At 41.2% G+C, this 23,357-nt stretch overlaps 2 protein-coding genes across 6 annotated transcripts in view; both read left to right on the top strand.

Annotated features, from left to right (window-relative positions):
- Positions 1 to 23,357, top strand: part of LOC115433979 (zinc finger protein 271-like) — a gene marked incomplete at its 5' end in the record, with an annotated part of 219,668 nt that overhangs the window by 149,470 nt on the left and 46,841 nt on the right. The window lies entirely within an intron of this gene.
- On the top strand, positions 461 to 22,982 carry LOC115433985 (LIM domain only protein 7-like). 5 transcript variants are annotated; one of them, XM_030155630.1, is made up of 12 exons: positions 461 to 720; positions 867 to 1,041; positions 1,890 to 2,007; positions 5,353 to 5,454; positions 5,537 to 5,614; positions 7,959 to 8,028; positions 8,292 to 8,562; positions 15,704 to 15,890; positions 16,180 to 16,497; positions 20,272 to 20,380; positions 20,812 to 20,914; positions 22,496 to 22,982. In XM_030155630.1, exons 4-12 carry the CDS (start codon positions 5,354 to 5,356, stop codon positions 22,516 to 22,518), a joined length of 1,260 nt encoding a protein of 419 aa, XP_030011490.1. In that variant the 5' UTR covers positions 461 to 720; positions 867 to 1,041; positions 1,890 to 2,007; position 5,353; the 3' UTR covers positions 22,519 to 22,982. The 5 variants fall into 5 exon arrangements, with proteins under 5 accessions (XP_030011490.1, XP_030011481.1, XP_030011498.1 ...); XM_030155621.1 differs by having other exon boundaries at positions 5,350 to 5,454; XM_030155638.1 differs by having other exon boundaries at positions 5,321 to 5,454.

The raw sequence follows: 23,357 nt of genomic DNA, 5'->3' as shown, positions 1-23,357 counted from the left end.
ATTTATTGATCCAGTGGAATCTGTCAGGTGATAAACAGCAGCTGTTTATATTCTGCCAACAAACTTCATCTTATTTACCTCAGTTCTTCGTGTTGGTTTAGGTGAATCTTTCCTAATAAAGCTGAGGCTGTTTGATTCTGATGTCAGTGAAGTCAAACTCCACACTGGTCTTGTGGTGTTTCCTGAGCTGCTTCTTCAGGTCCATCATCAGCTCCAGAGGCAATCTAGTGGTCTGACAGTAGAACTACAGCACAACCAACACACACACACACACACACACACTTCTCTTTCACGTTTGTCAAACAGAAGTCTGTGTCTCATTGTTGGTGAAAATAACTCCCTGACTAAACTCCGCCCACATCGTTGCGGGGCTAAACCCACTTCCTGTCTGGCATCTGGCTCATCCTGCTCCTCCTGGGCCCGCCCCTCTACAATGACAGGCAGCAAACCAGTGCTAAAGTTTCATTGACAGCTGGCTGACCGTTTCATCTCAGGAGGGGGGGGGCAGGACACTTGTAATTTTGATTGGGTGTAAATTCAGACCTGTTCAACCAAATGACCAATCACCTTTGTGTTCTTCTATTATTGACCCTTGGTGAACCACCGGTAGATCACCAGCAACATGTTGGAGACACCTGGACTAGTTCTATTTTTAGAACAGACCTGAGAACAACTCACGTGGTTCTTGCGGGCGACCTGGTGCCCACGGGCACTGTGTTGGTGAGCCCTGCTTCAGACTGTTTATTTACTGTGTTTATTTAGCTGTGTTTTAACCTCTGTTTAAATCCATGACATTAAACAAGGTGAGACAGAAACAGTCTGTCAACTCTGTGTCTGTTCTGCATCTACATCTGCTGCCATTCCAGAACGTCTACTCACACTGAGATTAACATCAGGACATAACTGACAGACATTCCCAACTAAGCTCCTCCCACTGGTGCTGGGTGGAACTGTGGGACCAGGTGAGCTTCTGTTCCATTCCAGGGCAACAGTTCACCTGAGACACACCAACACTTGGACTCTTCCATCAGCCTTCCACAGGTCAGTTTTCTCTTCTTCTCTTATTTCAGTCTCATCTTTGTGCTGTTTGATTTGTTTTCCGTAATCTTTCATCAGTTTAGTGTCGTTTATTACTGGTTACCCCGCCCCCCCCAAGGGGATTAATCTGTACAGGGTTGGGTCAAATTCCCCAGATATATATTTACTGAAACCACCCCAGTGTTGGATCATTGTGTCACTTGTTCTGCTCAGTTTCCCAGCATCTTCTCATATCCAGCTGTTTCTGTCATTTGAATATGATTTTTATATTAAACAAATATTGAATATGGATGAAAGAGTGGATCGATGCCAAAATAAGCTACAACAGGTGTGAGGGGCGGGGTTTGTTGTGCCTGGCACCACTTCTTACCCCGCCCCCTGAAGGAGAGGGAAGGGGTATTATTTTGGGTTCGGTTTGCTTGTGTCTTTCTTTGTTTCTTAACAGTTTAGCAGAAAAACTATTAGTTGAATTCAGACTAAATTGGGTTTATAGATTGCCAGTGACCCAGAATAGATCTGATTACATTTTGTGAAAAGTAGGTCAAAGTTCAAATTTATAATGAATTTTTTCAATCTTTCTTCTTACTATTTACTTATGAGCAAAATTTCACGTTTGTAAAAACACCAATTATGTTTCAATTTACTTCAAACTTGGCACATATATAGAGGCAGTTGATCTACTGACATCAGTACATGCGTAGACATGATGACATCAGCTGGATCAATGCCAAAATAAGCTACAATATGTGTGAGGGGCGGGGTTTGTTGTGCTTGGAGCCACTGGTTCAGACTGGTTTTGATTGGAGTTCAACCATTGGATGATGTTCCATGGGCTCCATTTGTCTTTGCAGATTCAGGAAATCCCCTCTGATGTCTGACTGGGACAATCATGTGAGCTGAAGTGGTCCAGACCAGGAGTGAATTTCACTGGACCATTGGAGACATTTCCATCACAGCGTCATGAACACAGTGAGTCTGTCACAAACTCAAATGTTTGTTGTGTAAATGACGCTGACAGAGCGGAACCTTGTGCAGTAGAACCTGAACAGAACACATCAAACACATGTTCAGCACACAACATGGATTTTCTCCCACATGTTGTTGAAGTGGACTCACAAAGCACAGTCGACTGATACTAAACAACACACTGTTCGTGGATGGACTCGGGGTCAAAGGTCGTCCTGAACCCAGTCCAAAAGTGACGGCCTTCACAGAGGGTTCAGGTCTGGGTTCAGGTCACTGTTTATATTATTTACATCCCACAAAACCACATCGTTTCCCCTCAGTGTACATTTGAAAAGGGATCTAATCAGTGTTGGGCAAGCTACTTGGAAAATGTAGTGAGCTAAGCTACCAGTTACTCTGTCATGAAAGAATCTTCACTACACAGAAGCTACCACCCAGTCAAATGTAGCAAGCTAAGTTACACAAACACCACAGAAGTAGCTCACTACATGTGAAACTACTTGAAGTTGCGCCAACTTAACATGGCAATAAACATAAGAAACTACATGTTTAAATTACCAAATACATGCAAAGTCAATTCCATTGGGTTATCAATATGCCCGAGTAACTATAATTACAGACCAAAGAACAAAAGTTACTGGCCAGTTTCCTGACACCTGCAGACCAGGTAGTTAACAATGCTCACTACAGTCCAATTGGAGTTCAAAAGTCACGTGGAAGCGGAGGGCAGTAAACAGAATACTTTGGATGGCTGTGCAGACAGGGGATCCACTAAAAACCAGGTGTTTCACCCAGGGGTGGGGCTCTACGTCCTAAAAACCAGGCGTTTCACCCAGGGGTGGATGTGTCACACACATCGTGGACATCGTGGACAGTGCACTTTTGAGTTTATCTGATTGGTTTTGATGTGTGAAAGAGAATAATTTATTTAAGGTGAAATATGAACAAGGGATGCATTGTCAGCTTCAGATTTAAGATTTTATTTAAACAAATGTTTAAAAAAAAAACTTTAAAACTAGGTTTGCCTCATGTTGAATACATTTACATTCACGCAGCTGCTTGTGTAACCAGTAAAACCTAACTGCTCCTGATCAAGTCATGTTAATTTTATAATAGTGAACAAATACTACTGATGGATTTTTGGGTAAACTAAATAGAGTAGTTTGACATGTCACTGTTTCTAAAACAGGGTGTAGACTACTTAAAAAAAACAGAAAGCAAAAATTGAGAATATACCCACTTCTCCAGGGACCACTGCACCACTGACAAACTGGCTCCTTTAGTGCAGTGTTTGTCAAACTGGGGGTGTGAAGTCTTTCAGGGGGGTCATGGGATCAGTCCCGGGTGTTTTTTTTTTGTTCTTCAGGTTAGAACATGTATCAGGTGGAACTAATGTTTGATCTTTGGAGCACCCTGGACACATTTTACGGACGTACACCAAACCAATCTACTGCCATGGTGATCTGTCACTGGACAAGACAGAGTTTAGGTTTGGACAATGGACAAGGACTGGACTGGAAAAGACACATGGACAGACATGTTTGTGTTTTGGACCAGTTTGGACAGTTTGGACTTTAATGTTCTCAGATGTGCAACGGAAACGGGCTCACTGACCCACTGATACTGGTCACATGTTCATCTGTGGTACCAAATAAGTTATTCTGAAAAAAGTAACTTTATTGTCATAGTTGTAGATAATTGCGCATTTCCTATTTTGATTAGGAAAAAATACTGTCTCAGTAAGCAGTCTGGTTGAGTTTATTTAGCAAAAATCTCAGTTATTTTTCAGAGGGAATCCGGCTGTAGTGCTCTGTACTGTGGGTTTGTCCACTCTGAAAAGAGCCTTTGTGGTGATCATTGTCCACATAACTCAACCAACAACCATCGGATGTTCTGCAGAACACCGGTTCCCTCTGCATTCAAGTGGACGCCGTTATCTGACAGGTGCTCCAGGTGAGACCAGGTGTGGGTCTCATCTCCAACTCTGCAATGAAAACTCAGCCCCGCATGATGCTCCTGGTCCGCTCCATACCCTATCTGCTGTCCACTCTTTGGTACCGCCAGCAACGACGCAGGAGGATGTCGGAGAACAGGAAGTGGGAAAAGCTCCATCACTGCCCAGAGTTTGCTATGCGTGGGCACGGCACTTCCAAGAATGTGCACGACGATGTTCCAGTAAGACACGCCCACTCCGAGCGAAAATCCTGGTTTATAGTGAATCCAGTGCAGACAGAGTGTGTGCCCCATTCCGAACAATCTGGAGTGCTTGTGTTGTGGATAATAAAATTACATTTTCTAGTCTACAAACTTCTTCTCCACTGTGTTAAGCCATACAAAAATAGTGTCTGTGGTCGTTACCACACTACTAAATCAATAAAAGAGTTAAGCTACTGAAACGTTACTTGATTCGGGAAATAGTGACGTTACCACCAAGCTACTCAAATTTGTAGTAAGCTTCGCTACAAGTAGCAACGCTACTGCCCAACACTGGATCTAATGTTGTCTGTGAATAGAAATGCTGTCATTTGAAGGGTTTGTGTGGATCGATAGGATGGAGACAGAAGACAGATTTACACCACATACCTGGACTGGGACAAACAGGGACTTCCTCCTTCTAGACACACATTCCTATGTTAAACATCACTGGTGTAGACACTTGTCACTCAAACATGTCTGACCATGTCTGACCTCTGATGTCACCCTCAGTGGTCAAATCTAAGCCAATCAGAAGTTGAGTCCAAAATAAACCACATGTTCAGGTCTGAGTCCAGACACTGAAACCCACAGAACATTAGTGTCATTAAAGGTTCTAGGCAGGTTTCCACTGGAGAACATGAGCAGAGAATACAGATCAGACTCACAACCTGATGTTTATCATTTATAGGTGATTGAACCACCTACTCTGCTCTGGACTGGTTTAGTCCTTCAGGTTTTAATGGAAATCTGAGAAACCATCATCACATGGTCATCATTCATCATCACCGCCATATTTTCTTCCTAGACTATGCGAATCAGCTGTGCTTGTCCTTCCCTTCAGGTCCCATCATCAGCTCCAGGAGGACATCTAGTGGTCTGACAGTAGAACTACAGCAGAACAACACACACAGATCTGCTATTACACTTCAACTCACACTCACACTACAAACTGCACCCACAAACACCTTCATGAAGTCACATCTTCATTAAATACACACCATCTGAGATCTGGGACGCAGGTCTTGATCCAAAACCCCTAGTCTGGTTTATCTCTGACCCACTGGTCCACATCAGACTCTTCTCCATCATATAACCACGTCTCAAACTCTGCTGTTTTCAGTGTTTGTTTTATGGTTAATGTGGATTCAGCAGAATGGATCAGTATGAGGACAGAGAGGAGGGAGCCCCTCCCTCAAAGACCACCAACAGGACCCCCCTAGGACCTGGACCCGACAGACTCCCCAAAGCTCAGAGGTAAGACCACCATCTGGATCTGTCCACCACTGTTCTCCATGTCAGAGTCCAGCACTAAAACCACTAACATCATTATTCACAGACATGGACCTGGACCTGGACCAGGACCAAGCTGTGTGTCCGTGAACAGTGATGACTCCATGGGTGTTCCACAGACTCAGTAAGTGAGCCTCAGATCTGGTCCAGATTCACCAACAGGGTTCTCACCTCAGTCAGTCCTAACTTGGCGTTCTATGTCCGACCTAAAGTTAGTCCTGTTGAACCATCGGTGTCACATGGTCTTTTTCTTCAGTCTCTGGTTCAGACACTGGCAGGAGAATCACACTAAACCTGATCAATGAAAACCTGTTGTTGTAGTGGGACCTGGTCCTGGATGATACTGGATCAGAGTCCAGGTAACACAAGCACAAGGAGAACCCAAAAGCAGCACCACTGATTCAAATATTTTAAGAGATTTATTATCAGATGAACTAGTAACAGACAAGAAACAGACAGCAGGTTGGTCAAGGCAGGCGGGGGTTGTGAACCGGGGAATCCAGACAGAACCAGAGGGAGCAGGCTGAGCTGTGGTCGGAAGACTGAAGGTGGGTCGAATAATCCAGGGCAGAGACAGACAGGCTTGGTCGAGCAAAGGCTGGTCGATACCAGGGCAGAAGACAGGCTGGCGTAGTCAGACAAGTGGGGGTTCAGGGAATCCAAGCAGGTGGGTCAGGTCGGGACAAACAGGTTCAGAGGTTCAGACAGGTAACGCCGGAAAGTTGCAAACGAGGCTGAACAATCTGGCAAAATACATACGTACAAGGCAGTGGTTATATAGGCCCAGGCCTAATGAGCGGCAGCTGGGACCCACAGGTGAAAAGAGTTGAGTAATTAGGGGAAGTGTCAGAGAGAGATGAGGAGGTGTGACTGAGAAAGAGAGAGAGAGAGAGCAAACAAAACAGGCAGAGATGTGTCACCAGGGTTGATTCCTGGTCCACTGAACACCTTTGTATCATATGTTGTGAGTGCAGATGGTGAGGAGACACACTGTTAGGACAGAGCTGTTGGTTTCATCCAAATGTTGATGAGATCAACCAAACCCAGTGAGTGTGAAGCTCCAAACAGGCTCACATGTTGATTGTCAGTGGGACCAGCAGGACCTGGGGCCTCATGTACAAAGCGTGCGTACGCACAAAAACCTGGCATACGCCCTTTTCCACGCTCACGTTCAGATGTATAAAGACTGAAATGACTGTGGAAATGTGCGGTCCTTCACGCCAAGTCCATAGCTGGCGTATGCACGTTTCTAGTGCTTTGGAACCTTTGGCAACACTTAGAGGTGACACTGAAAAACTGTTAATAATGTGAAAAAGGTCATTCCTCTGATTGATGTGCACATCGGAGATACACAGATGAACAATGAACACACCGGCACGTCATCCTACTGCCAGAGCAGCACATCAACCACCAGAACCAGAACCAATTATACCCTGTATCCATCAATGCCAATCCTGCCTGGAGGACATTAAGCAACAACCATATAAAGAGAAAAGGACACAAAATTCACTGGTTGATAAATGCATTTAATGTAGTGTTCATGTCTGTGAGAACATTTATTAGTCGGTCCAGTTGCTCATTGACTCCGCCGATTGTCCTCACAATGTCCTAATGTGTCTCAAGTCAGCACAGACCCATGCCGGTGTTCTGGACACCGGCCGGACGGGCATCAGCGGTGGGCTGTGGTGGACCTGAGGACTGGCTAACTCCGGGGAGTCAACAGGGAGCCTCTGTGACAGGAGGATAATACTGCGTCTCACCGTCTTCTGTCTCATTGTTGGAAAATAATAATTTGAGTGATTAAACATGAGCTGAAGTCTTTGATTTCCTCTTTGATTTCCTGACATGATTACACATGAACCTTTATCTAGTTTGGCTGTGATCAGACTGTTGTATGACCCGTAGAATCAACTAATGTATGACTTACACAAATACTAAATATATATTTACCTTGGGGGTGATCCGAGTCAGCCCTGTGAGAACAGTGTCACCCTCAATATCATCGACTTTCTGCTCAAACAGGCTAAGTTCGTCTCTTTTCTTCTTCCACCTGTTTTGGCCTCAGCTTCACATCCACCTTGACGTCATCATGTAATCATGCAGAGAGGGGAATCCCAGAAGGAATCCCACCTGTAGACCCCGTTCATACTAATGTGCATATTTAAATTTGGGCATGGAGAGGGAGGAGTCTGGTACTCCAACATATGTGCTCAATTCCACGCTGATTGAGATGAATAAAGGAAATGTACGTGGATTCGGGCGTACGCACAGTTTTATACATCTGGATTTTATTGTGCGTTCGGACTTTTCTGGATTTGGGCATATGCCAGGTTTCAGTATGAAATCCACGCAAGTCTTTATACATGAGGACCCTGGACACCTGTCCCACTACAGGGGGTCATGTGACTCATGTTGGCGTCAGTGTGGACAGACATAATGTGAACTCATTGTTGATGATTGGTCCACAGAGCGGAGCAGCAGAGCTCAGAGGTTCCCAGTGGTCTACAGGATCAGACTCAGCTGGACTCCACATTTGAGGTGTGTACTAGTCCAACATCTACTGGTCCATCTGTTCTGTCCAATTAATAATGTCCAACGCTGATGCACTTCAGCTTATTCATGTGGAACTCTTCAGGATATTTTTGTCTTTGATATAAAATGAATGATGTTGATGTAATGTGTCAAACATTTGGACAGAAGGTTCATTAAACCTGAGGATTATGTTGATGAACAGGTTCATGATCACATCACATTACAGACCTGGTTGTTTAAGGTGAACATGTTCTTTTGGATCTTTACAGGAAACACAGAAGGCATCACTTAAAGAAAGTCTGTTGAAAATTCTGAAGCATTTGATCCATGATGAGTTTAAAGAGTTCAAGTGGTTCTTGACCATTGAAGAACTACCCATCCCAGTCAGTCGACTGGAGAACGCAGAGCGGACGGACACAGTGGATCTGATGGTCCAGACCTACTACACAGATACTCAGAGAGTCGCTGTAAGGGTTCTGGAGAAGATGAACAGGACTGATCTGGTGAAGAAACTTTCAAAAGACATCCCAGTATCTAAAGGTCAGTCATTAATAAGTAATTAATAAAGTAAGAGGTTCCATATTTCCTTCCCTGTGACACATTAAACAGAGGGACGGTGGTCATGTTGTTTCCATCTGTTCAGGCCCAGTAGAATTCTATGAATATTCATATTATGTCCTGGTAACATTCAGACCCCTCGGAGCATCAGTTTACAGATCAGTTCAATCTGTGAAGGCAGTCATCATCTGGGTTTGTAGAAGTTATTCAACTAAGATTAAGTCAACACAGTTTAGTCAAACTAAAAAAAAAAAACAACAGTAAACTCAAACTGAGGATGAAACAGATCTGTATTACACAAACATTAAGCTCTTTATTTATTATTATTATTATTATTATTATTATTATTATTATTATTATTATTATTAATGGAGTAAATGGACAGACAATATAAACTAAAATATAATCAGCTGTTCTATCAGAATCCACTCATGTAGTTTTCTCAGTTACTCACAGTCATTCCCACTAATGTGATTTGTGAGGTCTCAGTGACCTTTGACCTTTGTCCACCTCAGTGCAGTTACTTCATCCTTAAATCCAAGTGACCGTTTGGTCCAGATTTGACTGAAGTGTGTCAAAGCCTTCCTTACATTTGGTCTTTTAAAGGTAACTGTTGCCGACAGACGGACCTTTTCCTGTGGATGTAAAATCAAAGTGAAGCAGCTGTCAGTCTGTTTGAAAGGTTCAACTACAGTCAAAGACACAAGAGACTCTGAAAACACACACAGGTGAACACACCAAGTGGAAGGAGGACACTTTTCACCACAGTCTTCTAGTCCAAGCAGGTCCCTGGAAACATCCAGTAGATCAGCTGTTATTCTTTCACTGTGGGATTTGACAGTTTTTCCAGTCATCATTTTCAGCTCCAGAACAGTTTCCTTCTATGAACCCAACACTTAATACATTTGGTCTCAGTCATAACACTGTAGTGTCCAAATACGTACATGTGAGAATAACTGAGTCATTCCTATTAAATAAAGAACCTGATGGATGACATCCATGTGTAGAATTTGAATCAGAGGAAAAACTGACTAAAGTCAAATGGATGAAACTGATGAAACTACTGCCTACATGACTGAATATTTTTACAGCTGTGTTTGTTGTAGATAAAAGGGTTTAAAGGACATTCCAAAGGAACAAAGATGATATTCAGGATTAAAGATCAGTGATGCTACAAAACATTGCACTTTATCCTTTGCACAGACTCATTCATTGCACTGACTCTAAGCACAACAGTCTCCTTTGGACTGACTCCTTGTGGAAAGTTAAAGTGTTTGTTTTTTTACGATTGTGTTTTTACTACTGCTTGTTTTTAAGTTTGTGGATACTGCTGGAACCTGTAAATTTCCCCATGGGATGAATAAAGTAAGCACAAATCTGATTGAGGACTTAAATTTCACCTATTTTTCCTTTGTGTCCTGCTCACTTCTCCAATCATCGTATAATTTGTCCAGCTTGATGACCCTGTCTGCTTCTTTCACAGGGTGTGAGAGTCCTCCTTCTGTGGTTAGGGTGGGGCTCTTGCTCTGGAAGAACTGAGACATGTACACCTTTTGAGATAAAATTTTGTTCACATGAAAACATTCACATTTTCCACAATGACATGTGCTGTAAAACAAGCATATGATACAATGAAAATTCCATCAACTCTGTCAAGTATATACTTACACAGTTTTTATTAACATTTCTATTACTTGTAGTCATAGCATTTAATGATTATCCATAATAAATGAAAATTCTTAATAAATGACTCTAGAAAAAGCAAAAAACTGATTGAGAAATTAAATGTCACCTTATTTTTTCTGCCTGTCCTTCTCACATCTCCAGTGGTTGAACACTGTGTCCAGGTTGATGTCCCTGTCCGCTTCTAGCTTTGACTTTATGCGCATCAGCTGGTCCAAATGTGCCACTTCAAGACAATTTCTGGATGCTGCTTTGATTTGATTCATTAAACTAAAGCCTCTTTCACAATCTGCACTGGATGTTTGAAATATAGCACAAATATCCACAACCTGTGAGATCTTCTTTAGCTCCTCACATCTAAGTGCTACAGCCACCATATCTGAGAATGTGCTGATGGACCCTTGTATTAGTTTTTGCCTCATTATGTACTTGAATTCAGCATATTCACTGTTAATGGCCTCCACAGAATGTGGGTGATGGAAAATGGCCTCATACTTCTTTGCCAGTGTCACAATGTCTACTGATCCATATTCAAAACTGATGTCTGAGCTCAATGCCTCAATGTCAAATGCAGACCACTCCTTTAATTCATCTTCTGGAAAACGAGCATCCAAGTGATCACAGAGCGTACGAATAAAACGGATAATCTCACCAGTATTTCTGCCATCAGCTGAGCCCTCATCGCCTCTTTGACATGGTCACTCCACTGAAAATCCTTCTCATCCCTCAGGTATTGGGAATGCAAATTCTCAATCTTTGCTCTTGCAAAGCAATGTCCTTCCATCACAGTCAGGTTGCATCTTTGAAAAGAAAGACAGAGTTGTGCCAACTCACCCAAAACATCTCCCAGAGTAGTGAGAGTAACCTTGAACTTTGAATGAGTCATATTTTTGTACCAGTAATTTGCCACTGGATCTCTGTCATCACTTAATTCTCCCTTGCAGTATTCTTCAAGCACAGCATAGTTCCTCAGAACAGCATTCACAGCTTGGCGCCATGACAGCCATCACACTTCATTCTTGTTACGCCCCTGCTAGGGGACCCTAGGGTGCAACATGAATAGTGTTGTCACCTTTCCTCACTCCCAAGCCACAGAGAGAAACCCTGAACACGGGTTGTGCAAGTTTAACAAAGAAGTGATTTATTTACAAAGGTGCAACATAAAGATATTGAAAACTGGACATAAAGGCAACTGAAACTTCAGGGTGGGCTCTGGCCAAAACAACAAACAAAACTGCACTAATGAGAAATTAAGCTGACCTGCAAAATAAAGTAACCAAAATACAAGATCTAACCTTCCTTACCAAAAACAGGAGAAAACGAGATAAAACAAACAGGGCAGCCCACCCCTACTTCTGAACAGGAACGCTGGCGGAATGAAGGCAGGGTTGGGAGTAGAGGAAGTGCGACAACTGTCCGGCCCAGCTCCGCGGTCTTTAAAGGTTCGCCTCCAGCCTCTGCTCCAATCACAGGGGAGAATCTGGCTCGGCACCTGCAACATATAATCCACTCACACAAGAAAAAGTGGACACACCCATGGAGTGACACTCAGACCCACTCATGGGTCGTAACAATTCAAAGACCTGTATGACAATGTATCCTCATCGAGAATCTTTGCTAGGTCTTCCAATTTTCTCCTCTTTACAGTGGATCTAGAGAAAGTGGAATATACCGTTCTAAGAAGAGTTTCCACATCATGCATCAAAGGTACATCTTTCCACTCATCATCAGTGCCCAAGTCCTCTCTATGGGCCACACAATATTGTTCAGTTAAGTGTGGTATTTGCCGCTTTAATAATGCGGCAACACCATTGTACTTTCCTAGCAATACTGAGGCGCCATCGGAGGTCAGCATCACCATTCTCTGCATGTCCAGTTCATGCTTGGAGTAAAACTGAGTTATTGCTTTGACAAAGTCATGAGCAGTGCATGCTGTCAGCTGGATGATGCCGCCAAACACAGTTTTATGGGTGATGTCATTTTCCTCCCTGTATTGGATATATATGATGCATTTTGTGCACTGTTATGTCTGTGCTCTCATCTACTATCAGGGTGTGCCAAGGTGAATTTTTAACATTGCACATCGTCTCATTCTGCACTTTCTCATTGATTGAATTCACAAATTCAAAAGCATAATTTTTGCTTCGCCAGCTTTCTGGTATACTCACATACTTTGTCATGTGATCGTGAATTTGTTGAACCAACAGCATTGATGGATTCATTTTGATGGCTAGAAGACCATTGTCGATGAGAACTTTAACTTGCTCGGGGTTGGATTTCTTTACGAGTGACAGCTCGTTCCTCACCTCTCAGTCTGTGGCACTCTCCCCCAATAATGTACCGATCCCCATTCCCATCTTGCATCTTCATATAATTCCAACCACATTCAAATGACTTTTGTGCTGAATATGACGGTTGAGGTATTCCAGCTTCCATTCTGTCCACACTTTTCCCTCCGAAAACTTTCTGGCTACTTTGGCTTCGCTACATGTTTAGCAGAGCAGACCTTCTCACTCAAAAAAGAAAAAATCTCATCCAGTTTCGCAGTTTTTCCTTCCATTTGCACATTTTCCGACAGCCATTCCACTCTAAAAGAAGCACATTTCTTTTTACTTTGGCTTGGTGAGTGGATGTGCCACTGCCCGTTCGTTTCGCCATTATTGTAAGGAGTTAACATTAGCAGGACTAAGCATTATTCATAGCTCTTAACTCCACTGCGGCTACGCCATTTTGCAGCCAAACACACTGGTTGGTGGCACGTAAGCACACTATCAATGATGCTGATTAGCGGCATGAATACGTGTGTAAACTGCATCATATCATTGGCTGACCAGTCACCTGTCACTCTAAGTCACACTGTAAAACGGTACTGAATAAATTGGAATGTGTCTATTTTTTCTCAATTCAGGTTGCATTTTTATTTTGCCCGCAGCACAGATTTTCTGTGTGCAGAGACTGTGTTAGAAGTGGGCAAATTGCGCATGCACGCAGCTTAGAAGGAACAGTGATGATGAGTATATTTGAAGAGTTCAACTCTACTGTCCTCCAGCTGAATGTCATGGATATGAGAGAAGACACATGAACAATAAACTGATGTAATGAGAGGAAATGAATGACTGGACCTGAATACACACAGAATCTGGAACAGAATGGTATGATACTAGAAGAAATGGGAAACATTCCCCTTCCATTTGTGTTTGGAACATCCTCTGAATTGTGTTCTTTGTCTTCATTCAGAGAGCATTGACCAGTGTCGGCGAAAACTGAAGGTGAAGCTGAAGCTGAAGTTTGAGTGTGTGTTTGAGGGCATTGCTAAAGTAGGAAACCCCAAAACCCTCCTGAACCAGATCTACACAGAGTTCTACATCACAGAGGGAGGGGCTACAGAGGTCAACCAAGAACATGAGGTCAGACAGATTGAAACAGCATCCAGGAACCCACACAGACCACCAACAACCATCACATGTACAGACATCTGTGCCACCTGACACAGATGAACCAATAAGAACAGTGCGGACAAAGGGTGTGGCCGGCATCAGGAAAACAGTCTTAACACAGAAGTTCAGTCTGGACTGGGCTGAAGACAAAGCCAACCAGGACATCCACTTCATATTTCCATTCACCTTCAGAGAGCTGAATGTGCTGAAACAGAAGAAGTTCAGTTTGGTGGAACTGGTTCATCACTTCTTCAAACAAACCAAAGAAGCAGGAATCAGGATCTTTGAAGACCTCCAGGTGGTGTTCATCTTAGATGGTCTGGATGAGTGTCGACCTCCTCTGGACTTCAACAACACTGAGACCCTGACTAATGTTACAAAGTCCAGCTCAATGGATGTGCTGCTGATGAACCTCATCAGGGGGAACCTGCTTCCCTCTGCTCGCCTCTGGATAACCACACGACCTGCAGCAGCCAGTCAGATCCCTATTCAGTGTGTGGACATGGTGACAGAGGTCAGAGGGTTCACTGACCCACAGAAGGAGGAGTACTTCAGGAAGAGGTTCAGAGATGAAGAACAGGCCAACACAATCATCTCCCACATCCAGAGGTCATGAAGCGTCCACATCATGTGTCACATCCCAGTCGTCTGCTGGATCACTGCTAAGGTTCTGGAGGACGTGTTGGAGACCACAGAGGGAGGAGAACTGCCCAAGACTCTGACTGAGATGTACATCCACTTCCTGGTGGTTCAGGCCAAACTGAAGAATGTCAAGTATGATGGAAAATCTGGGACAGATCCACCCTGGAGTCCAGAGACCAGGAAGATGATTGAGTCTCTGGGAAAACTGGCCTTTGAGCAGCTGAAGAAAGGAAACCTGATCTTCGATGAATCCGACCTGACAGAGTGTGGCATCGATATCAGATCAGCCTCAGTGTACTCAGGAGTGTTCACAGGGGTCTTCAAAGAGGAGAGAGGAGGGTACCAGGACCAGAGGTTCTGCTTCATCCATCTGAGTGTCCAGGAGTTTGTGGCTGCTCTTCATGTCCATCAGACCTTCATCAACACTGGAGTCAATCTGCTGTCAGAAGAACAAACCACATCCCAGAGGTCTGGATCTGCACAGACACAGTTCTACCAGACTGCTGTGAACCAGGCCTTACAGAGTCCAAATGGACACCTGGACTTGTTCCTCCGCTTCCTCCTGGGTCAATCACTGCAGACCAATCACAGACTTGCTGCTTTGTGACCTAAGGTCATGTGTTAACTGAAGTTGGGTAAGCAGTTAATGCTCTCCATGATAGTTGTTCATAAATAAGACAGTGCCCACTTGTCGATACTCTTGCTGCATATGTGGGCTGTACCCTGCTGTAGGTGTAACTGTTCAGCCAGGTGGCATGGCTCACTGGCTACTGGAGGAGCAGTTGAAGAGTGCATGTGACAGAAAAGCCCAGAGAGAAAGAGCAGCATCCCACCTGGAGATGGAGAGGAGAGACATTCTCAATGCCATGAGATTACAGAGAGCCAGAGAGAGGTGGGCTTGACCCCTGAAGCTCTGACGCTCCACCTGTCTGCCTCTCCTGTTGAAATCCAGTCAATTCTCTCTCCTTGTGACCCTGTTTGATCACTTGATTTGTCAATAATGACATTTTACTAAATCAGAATTTATAGCCATTTGATTAACATCTAAAAAACAAATGGTAAATCAATCAGTCATCTTACCAGAAAATTACATGTGGCCTGATTTAGAGATTTCTTTTAAACTTGCCGCAATTAATTTAACTATTTTCCCATAAGGTAATCACATCTACATGTCTAACCAAAGCTACAGCAGAACAATGCAAAACAATCACCCCAGAATTATGAAACACAATATCCAGATAATCACAGCTACGTTCATCGTTCGTTTTCTAATTTTCCTGCCCGTTTCCAGCTTTGATTTCCAATAAAATGTGAATTTCACCCTGCTTAATGTTTGTTTTATCTTTCCACTCTGGGTGCAGTGACGGGTGGCGGAGGACTGGGTGAAAGGAAGGGTCAGCAGTCCGTGTCGCAGGCTGAGCTGGAGCGACAGCAGATCCTTAATGAGATGAAAAAGAAGACGCTGCTGCTGACTGACAGCAGCTGGATCTGCCAACGTTCCACTAACACCATCACCAGCAAGGAGGCAGACATACCCCCCATGCGCAGGTACATACAACATATACCACACGCTGTTGAAACCCTCAAAGAGAAGGTAAAATTCTCAACTATGTTGCGAGATTATGGTGTAATGTTCACTAATGCAGTGGTGGTTGGCATTACTAATGTCCTGGGACTTCCATTGTGTGCTGAAGTGTATTGATCTGGCTGCCAGTTTGGCTCTGGCTAATTTAATTAAATTATTACTAAAAAATGGTACACATGCAGTTGGCAGCCAGACAGTTTTAATGCCTCTACTAACTACCTAACATGGGTGGCACATGCGTTGGCTTTGCAGAGGCGAGTCTCTTGACAACCTGGATTCCTCCTACAACTCCTGGCGATCATCGTGGACACCCAGAAGTAGCTCTTATTGCCAAAACTACTCACGTCCTCATTCTGCCCTCTCTGGCAGCACTTCTTTTCATGGTGGTTGGTCAGGAGCACGACACAGCTCCTCCACTCTGCCGTCCTCATCCTCTATGGGCTCCCTGCGAGGTGGGGCAGGAACCCCCTCATCCCCTTGGTCGAGGCAAACGCCCTCCCCTTCACCTTCTTCACCGTCACCCACCACCTCCCCAGAGCCCAGGTCTGATCCACCTCAACAGCAGAGCAGGTAAAACCGACGATGCTGCTTTGGCTAATGCTTCCAACAAGCTGCCTTTAACCTCTCACTGGTATACTGTGTTGTATAATCATTATCCAGGTCCAATTGTAAGGGGGGGTGCTGGCAAAGGATAATACTAATTTAACCCATAAAGACCCAGTGCTACTTTCGTGTCAGTTCCAAAATTTATTTTTCTCTAATTTATCACCCTTTATTATAATATTATTGTCTGTAGTTTGAGTTTTTTCAGTGTAAATTATGTATTTTCCTATATTTAATTCATTTATCATGTAGATGTTCATAAAAGCTCAGACTAAATTAAAAGGTTATTATATCAAAACAGAGAAATCTGGAGAAGAAATGACTTTCAGTAAAGTCTATCATTAACTGAACTTAAACCAAGTGTCTCCATCCACTGTCATTTATCGAACTCTATGGATTTTACTGGTGAATCAATGTTGTAGCCTCTGAACTTCCAAATTGGTCATATCTGATGACCATCATAAGATAGCAAACTGCATTTTACGCCAGTTATTTCCATGTATTGATATTGATGGATTAGTGGATCAACAGGTATTAAACATTTTACATCAGTAGATGATTTTGGTCGCCAGTGGCTGTTTGGGTCTTTATGGGTTAATATACACATCTGATAACAAATTGATGTTTTATCTGATATTGTTATTTGCTTTATTCATCATTTTTACCTTCCATTCCAGACCCAAAATGGTTATAGAGGCACATGCAGTCCTTTGTTATAAGTTACCTGCTTGATATTACCTGTGTTGTTTTGGTTTGGTTTGGTTTGTGCTTGTATTTATGACCACATGTTTCTATTGCACAGCCTGACACTGATACTATAAGACTTTAATTGTCCAGTATCTTCTTAATGATGGTCACTATATTTACACCAATATGACTTCATGTCATTATTAAACAAACTGGACCCCTTCTTTCCTCACAGATGTTTTTTAGAGAAAAACATAGAATGCCAGAGGATGTCAAAGGAAGTCTTTTATCATTTTTGAGAGACACGTAGAGAGACACTTAATCAAAGGAACATTCCTTTGATTGCATGTAATAAACTAGATGAGTTAACGGTAGGAAGATTTATTTTGACCAAACATATACACAGGCTGGTCAAAAAAATGCTCCCACCAGGATGTAACTTCATTTAGGTAACAGCCTTCAATTAAATAATTTTTGTGGTGTTTAATTTTGAACCTACAACATGTTCTTGTTTGATAGAGAGCATAAACATTCAATAGATAAAAGGTCATGTGGTCTGATGAGTCCAGACTGACCCTATTCACGTGGGATGGATGCATTAGGATGAGAACAGAGGTAGATGAAGCAATTACCCATCATGCCTAGTTCCCACAGTACAAGCCTGTGGCGGCAGTGTTCTGATTTGGGGTTCTTTTAATTATTCAGGTCTAGGTTCAGGAACATTATGTGTCCATAAAATGATGGAACAATGACAATCAACAGTGACAATCAAAGTTGAAGGCAGTCCAAATGAAATATTAGTTTTGGTCTTTTTTTTGGCCAGGTTTTGGATGTAAATGTATAAATATTGGTGCAAAATGATTAACCAGGGTTCCCACGGGGTCTTAAAAGTCTTGAATCTACAAATCTGCATTTAATACCTTCAAAAAGTCTTTAAAAGGTATTCAATTTGATATGGAGGGTCTTAAGTTGTTGCCATAAACTTGTTCACTGTGTTTTGTTAAATGTGTTTGTTAAATGTCCAAACTGCAAAGACAGTAATGTTAGTCGACTCAGTTCCACCCATTCCAACCCGACAATTTATGTTGAAATTAGGAACCAATTATCGCTAACTTTGCAGCCCCCAGTGAGGAATGAGTCGGAACAATGGGAATCAAGGCACTGGAGTCAATAAATATATTTTCCTAAATTCTAGGAGTCACAAATATTTGCCAGTATTACCATGCAATAGGCATTAAATTCTGTTCTAAGTCGTAAAAAGGTCTTAAAAAATCTGAAATTTAACTTGTAGAAACCCATAGGAACCCTATTAACATTCGTCAGTTTTTTTGGATGAAACACATTTAACCCTGTAAAGCCTGAACCATTAAATCATTGACAGAAAATTTCAGTTCTTTGCAACTGGAGCCTTTACTGGTCCTTCTGAACAACCACACTTGTTCTTTTTTTTTTTTTTTTTTTTTTTTTTTTTTTTAAGTTTCCATGTATGAGTTTCAATTTGTATCATATTTGATACATCGGGTCTTAATGCTCAAATATTATTATTTTTAAACAAACAAAAACATAATATAACACAAACATGTCTAACAAATTGGTAATTCTTCTTCAAAATTGGCAAAGTTCTGCTTCCTTCCTCATTAATGACAATCTTGTAGTGTCACTGGAAGTCCTCTGGTGAATGAATTCTTCCCCCCTGGTGGATTATCCATGTATTGCATGTATCTAATTGTATACATCAGGTTTTTCAAGAAAAAAAATATCACACTGATCATGTAGACAGCTTCAAAACTCATGTATCAAATATGATACGTTTGGCATTATAGGGTTAATTTTGCACATTTCTGTTTACAACATGTTTGAAAAATGTGCTAAATCTTTATATATTTATAGGTTAAGTTAGTACATTTCTGCATGAAAAACAATGAAGAACAGTTTTATGGTGGAGCCATGGTACAGGTCAGTATATAAGGCATACGTCCAAGCTCTGTAATAGTTACTCAGAGAGAAAACTGAAGAAAAGCTAGAATCATAGAATGGCCTGTCCAGTCACCTGACCTAAATCCTATTGAGCTACTCTGGGAAGAACTGGATTTCAAGGAGAGGAAGAAATACCCAACTGGCAAAAAAAAAACCTCTGGCAAGTTTTATAAGAGGAATGGCAAAGGATTTCAGTTGAATGTTTGAAGAACGAACTGTTCTGATGTTGGCTGGAGTGGATAAAACTGTTGTAGCTGCTAAGGGAGGATTTTCGTATCATGAAAAATAAAGTCTAAGTACTTTATACCACATCAGTACATTTATGTATTTGTTGGATCAAAGTAAATCCTCATGCTCTTAATTACATACAAACAAAGGAACATGCATGGATGTCTTGAAAACAATAAATACTTGTTTCCATCCAGACTTTTTGCACAGCGCTGTACACTTTAAAAATCCACTTGGTGTCATTTTCTCATTGAGATATATAGTAAATAACAGCAAATACGTCTTTCTTTGTACAGAGTATTGTGCTGCAGCAACAGCATCTATAAGTAATTTAAATATTGACAAAAATATCCCCCAAAAAATAAGAGACAACATGAGAAATTTTAGAAACCACAGATTTTTATTGGTACGTGTGTGAGTATTTTTCAGACAAATGACAGCTGGTCAAATTAAACAGTAAAAAAAATCAATACAATACAATATGCAGTATCAATGTTTAACTTAGTAAGAGCTCACAAATCAATTCTTAGTGATTTTTTCAGACAGCTTTCACCTGTATTGACATGCACTTCGCTAATCTATTACATTGTTATTTATGTTATTTGTTATTTATGTTACTTCTGATGCAAACAGCTTGATTTCTTTTTATGACCTTGGATCATCTTCCACTTGATTATATTCTGTAGGTTTTGGTGAAATTCTGCATCATCTCTTAGTTTTGCATATCTAACCAAAGTATATACCAGTGTAAATGCATGTTTGTGTGTGTAACCATTCATACATACATGCGTCTATGTATGCATGTGTGTGCTCGGCTCTCATGTCCCAACTGTATATTTTGTAATCCAGGTCAGTGAGTGGCAAGAAAATCTGTACGTTCTGTGACACCCCACTGGGAAAGGGAGCAGCCATGATCGTTGAGTCCCTTGGGCTCAGTTATCATTTGAGCTGCTTTAAGGTGAGAGTTGTGCTCCTGATGACCCGGAGCGGCTCAGCAGACCTCTTCAAAAACTAACCTGATCACTCCAGATTTCTTCTCTTTTTCTGATACAAATGACTCTCAACAACATGACGGTTTAAATGCATTTTCTATTGGTGCCAAAACCTGAGCGTCACTTTAATCAACACCTCATTTTGCTTCCTTCTTCCTAAGCTTCACTCGTTGGTTCGTCCTCATACTGTGGTCTTCACCTGTTTCTGAAATCCTCTCCACCAGTCTTTGTCATGTGCAATTTTCACATATTCCTTTGCCTTCCTTTTTTGTGTTTACATGCTGTCAAAGGTCTTCGATCTGTCCTGATCCCTCTGTTTACTTAGACGCTTAAGACACTCAGAGCTCCCTTTCACTCATGATACAGCTCTTTAACTCTTCTCTTTCCCAATTCTCAGTGTATTGATTGTAAGTCAGACCTGGGAGGATCAGAAGCTGGTGCTGAAATCAGAATACGAAATAAACAACTCTACTGTAACTCCTGCTACATGCGGTTTAAAAGTGAGTATGATAAAGCTTTTCACACTGCAAAAATCTAAATCTTATCAAATGTATTTTTCTCATTTCTTGTCAAAATCTCTCATCACACTTAAAATAAGGCATAATCACCTAAAGAGTAACTTTTCAGTGAGATATAAGAACTTATTTTTAGACATTAGATCTTGAAAATCTTATTTTCAAGAAATCTTACCAAGATAATTTTCACTTGTTCCATTGGCAGATGCTTTTGGCTCAATTCAATTTTTTTTTTTTTTTTTTTTTTTTTGCTTAATTCAAGCAAGAAAAAAAAATCTGCCAATGGAACAAGTGGAAATTATATTGGTAACATTTCTTGAAATAAGATTATCAAGATCTATTGTATAAAAATAAATTCTTGTATCTCACTGAAAAGTTACTCTTTAGGTGATTATGTTTTATTTTAACCCATAGAGACCCAAGCAGCCACCAGTGATACAAACCATCTACAGATCTAAACTGTTTAATACCTGTTGATCCATTAATCCTATCAATACATGTAAATAACTGATGTAAAATGCAGTTTGTCATCTTTTCATGGTCATCAGGTATGACTCATTTGGACATTCACAGGCTCCATAGTTTCCGTGGAAACACAGTCATCTTCTACAACACAGGTGTCAAACATGTAGCCCGGGGGCCAAAACCGGCCCGCCAAAGGTTCCAATCTGGCCCGCGAGATAAATTTACAAAGTGCAAAATGCGAAAATTACCCTGAAGATATTAACAGTCAAGGGTATCAAACTCAAAAATTATAGCATAATAACCTAGAAATAATGACTCCAAATTTTCTTCTTGGTTTAATGTGAAAAAAATAACTTGACGTTATGCCTATAAATAATGGCAACACCAATTTTTTCAAAATTATTTATATCAAAGAACATTAAATTCTGATATCAATAAAATGTCAATAACCTGAACAAATATGAACAACCTGGAATGTCTACAGAAAAATAAATGCAATTTTAACAATATTCTGCCTGTTTTGTGTCTTGGTAGATCTGATCTGTAATGCATATGTATAAATCAAGTTGAGGCAGAATATTGATAAAATTGTACTTATTTTTCTTCAGAAATTTCAGTTTTTTCCAGTCATTCACATCTTTTTTGTTTTGGAAAGAAATAGTTTCATTATTTAATGTTATTTTTTGCACTAAAAAATTTGGAGTTGTCATTATTTATAGGCTATTATGGTATTATTTTACTGGCCCAGCCCACTGGAGATCAAATTGGGCTGAATGTGGCCCCTGAAAGAAAATTAGTTTGACACCCCTGTTCTACAACAATGATTCACCAGTAAAACCCATGGAGTTGGATCAATGACAGTGGATGGAGACACATGTTTTTGCATTCAGTTAGCAACGTCTTAAAGTAACTACTACTACTTCTACGGTCTACTACAGTCTTTATGGGTTAAGTGTGATGAGATATTTTGACTAGATATGAGAGAAATACACTTGGTAAGATTTAGATTTTTTTCAGTGGGAAGAGAATGTGGCTGTTTTGTTTGTTTCTCTCTTTTTTTTTTGTTTGTTTCAGTTTAATTCTGATATTTCTTTTCTTTAGCCGGCCAACCAACCGCTAAGTGATGTGACTGTACTCCAGCAAACTGATGAAGAGAGTACTTGTGACAACAACCCATGAGGTCATAGCAAATAGCACAGACATTGTGCAACGTTGGACATGCACATTCACATGATGCATATTCCTTTTGACAGTGTGATCAAAACGATGAGCTTGCTAAGAAATATCTACTTTATTGTTATATTAAGTATTACAGTTGTACAAAGTGGGGTTTCTGCATGCGCAAGAGGTTTTCACTGTTTTAGCCATGAAACTAGTCTATAAGATTATGGAGGCAGATCTTTTTAATGACACATTTTAGACAGAGACAGATTTTAAAGAGATGGATTATTTTAGTTTTTGAGGAACCCTGCAGGATCATCATCTCTTGTTCATGATTCTTCCCCGCTGAGTCTTGTGGTATTAATGTTTGTCAAGCAAGGTTTTCTTATCATGTTTATGTGCCTTTTTGTTTGTAACGGGGAAAAAATTAAGAATATTCTTTCAAAAAATATATTTTAAAAAAACTGTCTGCTTCTAAGCACTCACCTGAAGTTATCCGTGATAGATGGATTGTACACAGGTTTTCCATGTGAAGAATATATCATACTGAATGGTACTGAGTCAAATTTATTCAAGTAACATTTGTATAAATAAAATGACTAAATGCTTATCGTGTGTGAATTTATTTCAGCAGTAAAATTGCACAATACTGTAATGATATTCTCATACATGATGCAAGGCTTTTCCTCACATTGTAATCAGGGAATCCTTATCCTCGTCTTTTCTCTGTCTGTCCCTCTGATTCTCTGTAGTGCCACAGTCAGGGCCGTGCAGAGAGCTATAAAGGGGCAAGGGCTCAAAC

This window comes from Sphaeramia orbicularis, chromosome 2 (assembly GCF_902148855.1).
Source record: "Sphaeramia orbicularis chromosome 2, fSphaOr1.1, whole genome shotgun sequence".
Classification (NCBI taxonomy): domain Eukaryota; kingdom Metazoa; phylum Chordata; class Actinopteri; order Kurtiformes; family Apogonidae; genus Sphaeramia; species Sphaeramia orbicularis.
This window is presented reverse-complemented; position numbering and strand designations above follow the sequence as displayed.